The sequence below is a fragment of the Python bivittatus genome, unplaced genomic scaffold, assembly GCF_059951505.1.
Source record: "Python bivittatus isolate LINGU-HERP-01145 unplaced genomic scaffold, Pbiv_v1 ctg000640_np1212, whole genome shotgun sequence".
Taxonomy (NCBI): Eukaryota; Metazoa; Chordata; class Lepidosauria; order Squamata; family Pythonidae; genus Python; species Python bivittatus.
This window is the reverse complement of record NW_028277090.1, coordinates 409,845-421,858: the sequence shown is the minus strand read 5'-3', so window position 1 is coordinate 421,858 and position 12,014 is coordinate 409,845. Positions and strand designations below refer to the sequence as shown.

Here is a 12,014-nt window from a genome sequence, read left to right as displayed (position 1 = left end):
CGGGAATTGCTAAACCTAGGGTGCACGTCTGAATGCGGGAACTGCTAAACCTTGGGTGCATATCTGAATGCGGGAACTGCTGAATCTCGGGCGCACGTCTGAATGCGGGAATTGCTAAACCTCGGGCACACGTCTGAATGCGAGAATTGCTAAACCTCTGGCGCACGCCTGAATGCAGGAATTGCTAAATCTTTGGGCGCACGTCTGAATGCGGGAATGGCTAAACCTCGGGCGCACGCCTGAACGCGGGGATTCCTCCCCCTCCGTCCTTCGCGGGCAGGACGGCGAAGAAGCAAGCCCCGTTGCAGCCGCGACGCCTTGTGGGTAACGTAGTTTCCCTGCCTCGTCTCCAACAGCAACAGAGCTTGTCCTCCTCTGCCCGCCCGCCCGGCTGGGTGCGATGCCGCGCTCGGTGCCTGCTGGGCGCCGCGCTCCCTCCCCGCCCCGCGCACCGGCCTCGGCGCTCAAGCCGGCGCGTTAGCCGGACCGAGAGAGGAGCAGCGGCAGCGGCGACGCGGGCAGGTCCTCGAGATACGGCGGAGAGCGAGCGGCGGGCGCGGTCTTCCCGCGGGGCGCCGCCTGCAGCGCCTCGGCTGCAGCGCAGGATCCCAGGCGGCGGGAAGGGGGCCGTGTCCGAGGTGCAGCGCCCCGCCCCGGTGCGGGAGAGGGAGGGGAGGAGAGGGGGCGCCGGGCGCCCGGTCCGCCTGGCACCGCTCGGGTCTCTGGCGCCGGAGATCGGGGCGGGCGCCTCCCGGCGCGGAACAGCCGGCTTCCGATCTTGCTCGGGTGGCCCCCCTGCGGACCCCGCCCCGCCCGGAGCCAGCTTGCCTCCGAAAGGACCCCAAGCGAAGGGATCGCGACCGGTTTAAAAAGCAAAAAGCCGAACTCACCTGTTGGGAGGCTGCCCTTTGTCCAGGAGACATTAGCGCTTCCAGGCAGGAGTTTGGGATTGTGCGGAAGGAGGGGCGTCCAGAGGAGTGCACAGAGCAGCACTTCTCAACCTTGGCAGCTTGGAGACTCCCAGTGGACTCCGACTCCCAGAATTCCCCAGCCAGCTTGGCAGCTTGCAGACTGTGGACTTCAGCGCCCAGAATTCCCCAGCCAGCACAAATTCCTGGGATTCCGGGAGCTGAAGCCCACCCATCAAAGTGGCTAAGGTTGAGAGACGCTGCTCTAGAAGGTCTCCTAGTGTTCATCCCTGGTCTTCGGCTCCCTTTAACGTTCCTCCCTTTTTGCCTCTCTTCAGAAGATTTGGTCTTCCATGCTGGACCCTCTTCCGAACCTCTTCCTCTCTAAAGGCTCCAGGCTGTTTTGCTGGGAGCCACCCAGCGGAAGGACGGCTTTGTAGGATCTTGCAACCGATGGGGGCCAAGCACCCAGTCCTGCTCTTCCTACCCTTGTCAATGCTCTGCTGGTTCCCGGGGGGCTTCACGCTGCTAGAAACAGACGGAGGCTGGTGAGTAGGCAGGAGAAAACAGGAAAGGTGTTGGGTTCTTCTAAAGCTGTGTTTTTCAAACTTGGCCACTTTAAGATGGGTGGACTTCAACTCCCAGAATCCCCCAGCCAGCATGGGTGAACTTCAACTGCAACAGCATGCTGGGCAGGGAATTCTGGGAGTTGAAGTCCACCCATCTTAAAGTAGCCAGGTTTTTCTGGAAAGTTTGAACACTGTCCTAACACAGCATAAATTATGATATCTCAGCACAACAAGCCATTTAAATACTAACGAAAGTCAATTCTTACCCAGAATTCCTGTCTGTCTCAGTCATGTTTGAGAAGTCCCTTTCATTATGCAAAAAGATCTTCCCATCCAGTGGTGTTTTGTGGGGGATTTTTTGCACACAGGTTTTTGGCTTGGCTAACAGATTCCAAGAAGAAATTCTCGGACTTGCATCATTCCCCACTACTGAAAATCACAAACTCTTCTCATATATGTATATATATGTACGTGTGTGTGTATATGTTATACATATACATGCATACATATAGTAGAGCTTTAAGGGCAACAATGAATATGTGGCCCTGTTCACGGAAAGGTAAGTGTTATGGCCAAAAGATTTTTGCATTTCCCAATAGGGTGCTAGATTTCTACCTGCAAGGCAGTTCTAAGGTCGGAGGTTTTCTTTGTTTTTTTATTCTTTTCTGGGAGCTTCCTCCTGGAATCCGAAGCCATACAGTTAATTGGCTGCATCGTGAGCTGCCAGCCAAGCCCAGACAATAAGCCTTTCCCTATTGATGAAACCCACATAAAGAAAAAAAAAATCTTTGTATCGCTGTGAAGCAACATCAGCCTTCCTGTCTTTTGTCCCTACAGGCGGACAAGCAGGCACGCCGTGTTGTCAGAAGACGGCAGCTGTACAGTGGAGAGGAGAGACGCCACCCTCACGTTTGCCCAGTTTATTCAACAGTAAGTGATGGCAGACCACCCAGCTTGGCAATGTTTGCCACCACGAGGGGGCAGCAGGCGCAGATTCCAGATAAACTGTTGCAAGAAGGAAAGATGGAAAGTTGCATGTCTGGATGGCTCCCTCTTTTGCTAGACATGTACGATCTATTTATTTAGTTCCTTAGTTATTTAAACTGTTTCTGGGTCCTTGCCAGACCCTCCATCCCTGGGAACTCTGGAACCTTGAAGTAAGAGTCAGGCACAAAGGGCCATCTGAAATTCTCCCCTGCTTTTCCATCAGCCCTTTGTGGTAGACCAGACTTGGAAACCCAAGTCATACAGGCCAATATTATTTTTATGATAAGGTTATAGTAACAGAAACTTGCAAGTCTGAATGCACTTTCCCTCTCCCTCCCTTTATCTTTGTGAGAACTAGGGAGAGTCTTCCCTGAGACACTTTCTCAGGTTACAGTTCTGGCCCGGGTTCAGGTTTCTTTTATCCGACCGTTGGCTTGGTTGTGGCTCTTCCTCCTGTTCCTCAAGGTTATTCTCACAGCCCATTATGGAGTTTGGGAAGAGAAATTGGGTGGACAATCTCTTCAGACTTCTCCAGGGACTCTCCTTAGTAGAGGTAGGAACAGCTCTCCTGAAAAATGCCCCAGGAGATGAGTTTCTCCTTGGGATTTAATGAAAATGTGGGAAGCCCAGGAGACTGCAGACCGCTGGACAGAGGAATAGCTTCTTGGCTTAACCTGATTCTGAAATAAGTGCAAACTTCCCCGAACTTCTCTTTGCCTTTGAAAGCATTCCCAGAGCGAATGATTTATTACAGAACGTGATGAGGATGGGCCCTACAAATGCAAGATCATTTCTCTCCCTGTCTGAAATCCCTTTTCATACAACTGGAAAGGCAAACCAACGGTGAAAAAGTTAAACTATATTCATGCCCTGAAAGCAGGGGGTGTTTTGTAGCACAGTCGAGGGATTTCAAAGGCAAAAGGTTTTCAGCAGGCAATGTGGCTGAAATAAGGTCGCCGCACACTGAAGGAGGAGCGTAATCCGCAAAGTCGGTGCCACAACCAACAGGTCTGCTTCTTGGTAGGTGTTAAGTGACTATCCACAGGATGCAGCTCAACCAGGAAGACCTCTGTTGAAGAGCACAGCAGTTGGGCAGATCAGTGTGGGCAGAAACCTTCCTGGGATCCTGCTTTCTTCACCCTGAAAAGTCTTCACAGTCTATTGTTGTTCTATAATCCATAATACTATCACAATGATCTCCTTCCCCTTCTCCTTCCCCATATCTCTCCATTCCTTCCCCTTTTCTCCTTCTCCTCCTCCTTCTCTGCCGCCTCCGCCTCCTTCTTCCAGGTACGCCTTCTCTCGGCCGGTAATTCTCCAGGGATTAACGGACAATACTGTGAGTGCCCCTGCACTATAGATTTGGGTGAAATATAATTGCCTACTCCCTATAGGCAATTATATGTTTGAGGCCCCTTCATACTGTGCATGCATTAATAAAGCAGGGTGATCAGTCTAGGACTGCGAAGCCACTTCCTGGACCTCGAGTGTGGTCCCAGGCTCTCTCCAAAAGTACTTTTGAGTGTCATAGAAGGGGGAAATCATTTCGTATGTAGAAATAACAGCGGTTGGGTTTGCATGGGGTTTCCTTTGGGGTTTCCTTAACAGTGACTTTCTGAGTCCACCTAATTGTCTGGGCTTGAGCAGATCATTGAGTCACACACACACTCAGACCCATGTGCACCAGACAATAACAGTAAAAAGGATCTAAAATAAGAGAAGTGGAGGCTGTTACCCTGGCAATGAGAGTAACAAGCAAGTTTCTTTCATACAGCTGAGTACCTTAGCCAGTAAAACACACTGACTTGTGTTCTCACAGCATGCTTAATCGGCTTAGTTATAAAGCAAGCCGTTGAACTCACACGTGTTAGCATAATTAGGGTTCAGATGGATCGGCCTTTTCGTGGATCGGCATTTGATGTAAACCCACCCCTTTGGGACAGTTTAGGTTTTAATGTCCTCCTGGAACTCAGAAAATGAATCTATGCAATAACTAGGTATAGTGTATCCTACAAACACAGCCACTCCTCTTCCGTTCTGTATGAACTGTCCAGGTTCAAGGTTTGCTTCGTGCTTGAAATGAATGTTGAAGAGATCGAATTGCCCCCAAGGCTGTCAAAAAAATTAAGGTGGTAGCCATGACCATTCAATCAAAGCCTTTCTCTTTTTCACATGTATCCCAATGTGTGTCATGAGACTTTGATCGCATGCTTGTGGCTGCCATCTTGAATTTTTTGACCCCCGCCTCCCACATATACTTGATTGCCCCTCCTGCCCCATTTCCAAGCTGAATACTATCAGAAAAGAAATCATCATCATCATCATCATCATCATCATCATCATCATCTTTGGCCCATTCTTTCTTAAAGTCTCCTTAAATTCCAAACTGTGAACTCAAATATTTGTGGGGCTATATTCCTTGTTTTGTTTTCTACTAGCATGACTAGTAGGTAGATCTGATGGCAGTCCAGCAATATCTGGAGGCCTGTAGATATGGAGAGGCTGGGATAATGGCTCAGTAGAGACCTCTGTGAAGCTTGAAGCTCCCTGTTGGCCCACAAAGGGGAGACATCTTCCCATGCTTTCTGGAGATTACAATTCCCAGAGCAGTGTTTCTCAACCTTGGACACTTGAAGATGTGTGGACTTCAATTCCCAGAATTCCCCAGCCAGCCATGCTGGCTGGGGAATTCTGGGAGTTGAAGTCCAGACATCTTCAAATGGCCAAGGTTGAGAAACACTGCCCCAGAAATTAACTGTCCCATATTTGTATTGCATATGGACTCTGGCCAACGCAATCTTGTTTCATAGTCAGGACAAAATTTGGGGGAGATGTAGAATTGTAAAATTGGAGGTGTCTCTCCATTCTGATTCCCTTCTGTGCCCACAGGAATTCCAGGCCCAGTGCACCAAAGATCAGCTGCTTGCCAGGTTTGGAGAACACCTGGTTCGTCTCAGTACCGCCAACACCTACTCTTACCACAAAGGTGAGGACAGGAAAGACACCGAGAGGTCCTTCTTCCCCAGCTGTACCCCAAGCTGAGGCAAGAGGGAGCTGAGATCCAGAGGTGCAATTTTGCACACCCTCATTAAAAAACGGCCCTTGTCCATTGTACAAAAAGTTGGGTCCAAAAATTGCTCACATTTGCATTTGCAGAAGATTTTCTTACTGGTTTTGTTTCTTTGCTGCAGTGGACCTGCCCTTCCAAGATTATGTGGATCACTTGCTGGAACCACAGGATCTGGCTTCCCTAGGAAGTGGTGAGTAGGACTTACTATGCCTTGACATGGTCGGTTCTCCATGCTACCTTAAACCACAGCAACCTTACCTGCAGGAGCCAAACTCAGCCTGGATCCCACAGACCAGAATCTGTTGATGTCAGCCCTTTGAGATAGACCAAGCTTGAACACCAAAGTTATAAATACTAAAACTACTTTTATTATAGGGTTACAGTAACAGTCTTGCCAGTCTGAATGCTCTTCCTCCTCCCTCCCTTTAATTTTGTGAGAACTAGGGAGGGTCATTTCTGAGACGCTTTCTCAGGTTACATTTCTGCTCCGGACTCGGATTTCTCTTATCTGACTGTTGTTTTGGCTGCAGCTCTTCCCCCTGTTCCTCAAGGTTATTCTCATATCCCAGTGCAGATAGACTCTCTCCCTGGCAAACTCTCTTCTCTCCCAGATATTTTTTCCTTGAAAATACTGAGACAAGAGGGTGCTGGGTGTTGCAGGAGCGAATGGATGCCTGTTGCTCTCTTCCTAGAGTTGAAAATGCAGTTGGGCAGGAGGGCAGATGCCCACAGACTACAATGGATGCTTAGTCTGTTGGCTTCTCATTCAGGGACTTGAATGGATCCAGCCTCCAGTTCATCGTTAGTCACTGGATGAACTTGGCAACCAGAGTTTTCATTTTAAGGAGAAGATTTCAACTTCATGGGAGGCTTCTTGTGGGGGAAAAATTGGAGGAAAGAAGGAGTGCTCTGTACCCCACCTTTTGCACCTGGAGGAAAGATGGGCTCACTTCAATAAAAAAATAGATATAATTGGGACACCACAGATAATCATTCAGAAGGAGAAGACAAAATGATTAACCAGGCCAGTTTAGTGCCTGGTTTTGGCCTGCAACACTCAAGAAAAGCAAGGGATCTGCTGGGAAAAAAGCTACTTCTCTTTTTTCTTCTTTCCTGCAGAAACTCTCTACTTCTTCGGAGACAATAATTTCACGGAATGGGGCTCCCTCTTCCAGAAATACCACCCACCACCTTTCCAGCTTCCAGGCACCATGGGAGCATACAGTTTTGGGATTGGGGGTCAGTAGCTCGTATCTTCAGGAGATGGGCAGTTTCAACACCTTCTCTAGCAGGAAAGGGTTTGCACTTGGCAACAGTGTTGGTTTCGTAGCTTCATCTGCTGTGGTGGGACCATGGATTCCTCCTTAGCTGAGGGCATTCCAAAGATACAAGACCATCACTGAAAAGCTTTGCCTGTGGATTCTCTGCCAGAAAAATAAAAACAGCCCTGCTGGATCAGTCAAGGCCCATCCTTGTCCAGATGCCAGCTAGAGATAGAGATTAACCCCACAACACCACCAATGTTCCCTTGCAACTGGTCACGAGAGGCACAATGTCTCCAGCCTAGAATAAACATTGAGTCCTCAAGACCAAGAGTCCTCAAGAGAATCAGCCTTCCATGAATTCAGTCCCTTTTTAAAACCACCCATGTCAGGGTACATCATGTGGCAATTTCACAATTTCACAGGTTCATTAGGCTGGTGGGATGGCTCTGTTCAGGAGGTCTGAAATACTGGATCCGGGTAGGCTCCTAGGGAGAAGCTGATTCCAGAGGTCAAGGTAGACCTTTGGGTTTGAGCCCAAGAACCAGTCAAGATTGTTCGTACAGAATCGTGTGATCGGAAAGCGGTGCTTTCTGCCCTAGTTGAGGCTTCTGAGCTGTGCTCCAGGTCTTTGGGATGAAGAGCAGTGTGGTGGTTGGTCCTGGACTTAATTTCTCCTCCTTTTTCTCTCTTTTCCAATCACTTCCAGGCTCTGGTTCGGGAGTGCCATTTCATTGGCATGGCCCTGGCTTTTCGGAGGTCATCTTTGGGAGGAAGGTGAGTGCACCACCAAGGTGTTGCCCTACAAATTGTGTTCCCACCTGTCATAGGCTGTGTGAATAACCTTGGGAGACAGGAGGAATTGCTGCAGCTTAGATCACTACAGTCTGATAAGAGAAATCTCAGCCCACAGAAGGAATGGAGGTGGAGAAAGCGTCTCCAAAGGAACCCTCTCTAGTTCTCTGGAAACTGAAGGCAAGGGAGGGGAGAAGTGCTTCCAGGCTTGCAAGATTCTGTTACTGGAACCTTACAATAAAGGTAATATTAGTACTCACGGTTTTTGTTTCCTGTCTGGACTACCTCAAAGGACCGACATCACCATTGCACCATTGTAATGTAGCTGCCCGAGATGATTGAATATGAACTCAGTTCATTCACCCTTCATGCTAAGTTGGGAGTTGGCAACGTGCAAGCTGCATGCCAACCTACCATCACCACTCATAAAACATGCATCACCTGTTCAAGAACACATGATTTTATAAGTCCCGCCTTTGCCTTACGTGTGAATGAAGGTGGACATGCCAGTTATGTTTTCACGGAAGTGAGGGACACCTGATGACTGGATGCTCCTCACGTTGCAGAGTTGTGCGAAGCTGAAGCCATCTGAGATTCGCTTTGCACCCTGAGCTAAACCCTGGCTTGCTCTAAATGTTGGTGGAATTCCTCTCTACGGATAGCATACACTATACTAAATCCCAAAACGACTTTTAAAAACCTAGTGTTGTGGGACGGGGAGAGGTTAGATTTTGATTTCTGAGCAACGTTGGAGGAAGAGGAGGGTGGTGGCAGCGATCCTCCTGTGATTTGCGCCATGGATATTTCATCCATGGGAATGCCATAATCCAGTGTTGTCCAACCTTGGCCACTTTAAGATGAGTGGACTTCAACTCCCAGAATTCCCCCGCCAGCATGGCTGGCTGGGGAATTCTGGGAGTTGAAGTCCACTCATCTTAAAGTGGCCAAGGTTGGACAACACTGCCATAATCTCTATGCCTCCTTGTTGGGATAGGGGACCTACTAAAATTTCGTGCCGTGGGGAAGGAGGACAGGTTTGTCCCTTACAGCTTGAGATCTCTGTCCCCAGCGCTGGTTCCTGTATCCTCCAGAGAAAACGCCACAGTTCCACCCCAATAAGACGACCCTGTCCTGGTTCTTGGATACGTACCCTTCCTTGCCACCATGGAAGAAGCCGGTGGAATGCACCATCCATCCAGGAGAGGCAGGTTCCTGCAGCATTGGGTGCTGGCACGCGCTTCCCTTTGCCCCCATGTACAGATTGGGCTTCCAGGCGGAGTTCACCTACCACGCCAAGCCTCCATTGGTCCAACCATGGTTTAGCAAACATTGCACAGTACCCTGGGTTCACCTTCGGCATAAACCAAGGTTCTGTTTCAGCAACATCAGCCCGCAAGTTCATATTAAACATATTGAAGAGGATTCTTCAATACGATGAAAATTGTGATTTAGCAGGTCTTTGGGGGTTATATTCCACGCTTGCAAGGGTTGGATGGAACTCCAGGGTTCCATCCTGGAGGATTCTGGGAGTTGAAGTCCACATGTCTTAAAGTTGCCAAGTTTGAGAAACACTGGCTTAGAATGAGACACGAACCCAGTCTTGTCCCCATGCGTGAGGATTAGCCTGATGCAGAGAAAGAAGGCAAAGATTTCTTGCCCTTTGCATCTACAAAGCCATTGCATCTGGATTCATTCTCTCCTTCCTTCCAGGTTCTGTATTTTCCTGACCGCTGGTGGCATGCTACCCTCAATCTGGACACCAGCGTGTTCATCTCTACATTCCTGGGTTAGCAGCTCCAAGGGACATTTCCTGTACGGAACTTTTGCCATCACTCCCCGTGCAGAGACTGGATTTCTTTGCCTCATCAAACCTCCATTGCTGGTCTACCAGCAGAATTCTCTCAATCTCCCCGTAAGGTGAACAGCGCAGTCGTTTATTTTGGTACGGTGGTTTGGGGCCAGAGAATAGATCTCCCTTCATCCAGAAATCCCTCTGCTGGCTTGCCCCATGGAGTCAATCCAGTTCAACAGCCAGAGGGCTTCATGAAGGTTGTGGCCATCAGCTCTGGCTGACCACCACCCCACAGCAGCTCCAACTCCACGGTCAACAAGAGGCTCTAAGCTGTTGCAAATTCAACAAAGGTGGCGTGCTCCCAGCTCACCATTCCTACACCATCTTTCTCAGGGATTTTCAGAGCTCCTTCACCTGAAATATTCACATCAGCTTCTCAGGACCAATTGCTCTACTCAACTTTTTAAAAAATGGTGCAGGGTAAGGTTGATGCTTTTTAAGGCGTGTTTTGCTACCCAGCCCCCTTCCACCTGGCTGTGCATTCACTACACAGTGGAAAAAGGTGAAGGTGGGTCTGGCTTCACCAATGGTTATGTTTGGGCTGGTGGGGTGGGGCAGAAATGTTTCCTGATGGAGGGTGCAAGGTACAAATTTTACTGCCTCTCTGTGTCTCATCCGGCTCTTCCAACCCCCCCAGGGGAAACTTACACCACCAGTTGAATTAAAAACAATGAAAGATTTGGGCTGCTCAAAATTACAGCCTTGCAGGGCAGGAAGGAAATCTCATGACTTGTATGGGAAGCATGTTGGTGACCAACCTGAGGAGGAAAAAGCTCGTTTCCCATGGAAGTAGCCTGTTTATCCATCCTGCCCTGTGTTTATGGCAGGACATAGCTACATTCCTAATTTTTTTTCCCAAATGATTCTACCATCAACCTGATGTACAGAAATGTGACCAGCAGATTCCTACTCTGATCCCCTCTCTCTGTCACATATATCCCTGGCTGACGTGGAATACCAGAGCAGACCTTAGCATAAAAATAAAAAAATGCAACTTGTACTTAGATCAGAACGACCTGAGTCTCGTTTTTCCCTGGAGATTTCTTGCTTCAGTCTAGGCAGCTTGCTGTTCTGTTCCCAAATACTATTCAGGGGGTAACTGTTCACAGAACAAGCATACAGAAGTTGGGCACACAAGAGTTCATAGCAGAAAAGCTGTCATGGTTGTGATGAAAACATTGACTTTGTTTTGGCCCTGAAGACTCCAAAGCTTATAGAGATTTCCTTCCAAGTTGAAGTGCGCCAGATCAAGAAAGCAACCTCCCTTTTTCCTCTCCTATCCCTACCTTAATGGCCATCTACAAAAGAACCAGCTTCTGAAATGTAGTCCTTCAGATCAGTGTTTCTCAACCTTGGCCACTTTAAGATGTCTGGACTTCAACTCCCAGAATTCTCCAGCCAGCAATGCTGGCTGGGGAATTCTGGGAGTTGAAGTCCAGACATCTTAAAGTGGCCAAGGTTGAGAAACCATCTGCTCTTGACCTGGTTTTGGGTTGCTGGAAGGGAGGAGCACCATCTGTCTGCCCCTCCATTCCCCAAACAGCTTTACTCAAGGTGGGCCTTGTCCAGAACGGAGTGGAAGGCCAACATATGCCCATTACTGGTAAAACTGGCGACAGGAGCCCTGATCACACCGAGAAGAGCATTTTAGAATCTTTTCCGTCTTTTCTAAAGAAGTGGATTTCAACACAAGAGGCTGGACCACCCCACACTTGCTTTTTCATCTATATCCTCTGAAGTTGGCTTTATTTCACATTAGTCTTTGCCTGTTTGTGGAATAAGTACATTTCAAAAATGTGAATTCTTCATCCAGCAAATAGATACCTCTGAAGGTAAAGGAAAAAAGAGGAAAAGAGGTAAATGGGGTAGAAACACTTTTTACATAAGCAGCAGACTCATATACGCACAGCATCTTAAACATTCTCTTTAACCAGGCTGCAATTCCTTACCAGTGAGGGAAAGGCACTTTGGACATGCCCAGAGATAGGTTGACCAGCAAAAGGCAGGCAGGATCTAGAGAGAACAAGATGGGAAGATACCCAGGTGCCAGTAGAAACTTTTTTTTTTTTTTTTAAACAGGCACCTGGACATCTTCCCTTCCTGCTCACTTCACCACAAGTTGAACAAGACTCTGCTTTATCATTGTTTCCTTACAGAAGAATAATTTCCAGATTCTTTTTTTCTTTCTCACATGCTCCAAGCATCCTAACTTGCGACCCAAAGAATGCCATCCAGAAATTAGCAGCAGGATATGAGTGAAGTTGGGAAAACACCATCTTTGCAAAAGGTGAATTTGGCATGGACTTGGGGCCTGATGCCAAAGTGGAACAGAGCGCCCCAGAAAAGGTGTAGCTGGCAAGTTGCCTGGGAGCCCTTCGCCCTGCAACATTTGGCTCATCTAAAAAAGAGGCGGCGCAACAGAATTTTTGAATAGTGGGCCTAATGCCGAAAGGAACCATAGATATAAAAATGGATGCAAACAAGCAGAATGTTCTTCTCCAGCCTTGTTTCCTTGCCTTGTCGAGCTTCCTGGCCCTTCCCACTCAAGGATATTCCTTAATCAATTCACCC

The 12,014-nt window shown here is 48.4% G+C and overlaps 1 protein-coding gene across 3 annotated transcripts; it reads left to right on the top strand.

The window, feature by feature from the left end:
• Positions 1-359: 359 nt before the first annotated feature.
• Positions 360-10,449, top strand: JMJD8 (jumonji domain containing 8). Of its 3 annotated transcripts, none has more exons than XM_088151030.1 (11): positions 360-522; positions 1,247-1,456; positions 2,315-2,407; positions 3,755-3,803; positions 5,354-5,450; positions 5,656-5,724; positions 6,654-6,773; positions 7,506-7,573; positions 7,703-7,834; positions 8,661-8,795; positions 9,302-10,449. In XM_088151030.1, exons 2-11 carry the CDS (start codon positions 1,362-1,364, stop codon positions 9,380-9,382), a joined length of 939 nt encoding a protein of 312 aa, XP_088007156.1. In that variant the 5' UTR covers positions 360-522; positions 1,247-1,361; the 3' UTR covers positions 9,383-10,449. The 3 variants fall into 3 exon arrangements, with proteins under 3 accessions (XP_088007156.1, XP_088007155.1, XP_088007157.1); XM_088151029.1 differs by having other exon boundaries at positions 360-638; XM_088151031.1 differs by lacking the exon at positions 7,703-7,834 and having other exon boundaries at positions 360-638.
• Positions 10,450-12,014: the final 1,565 nt, after the last annotated feature.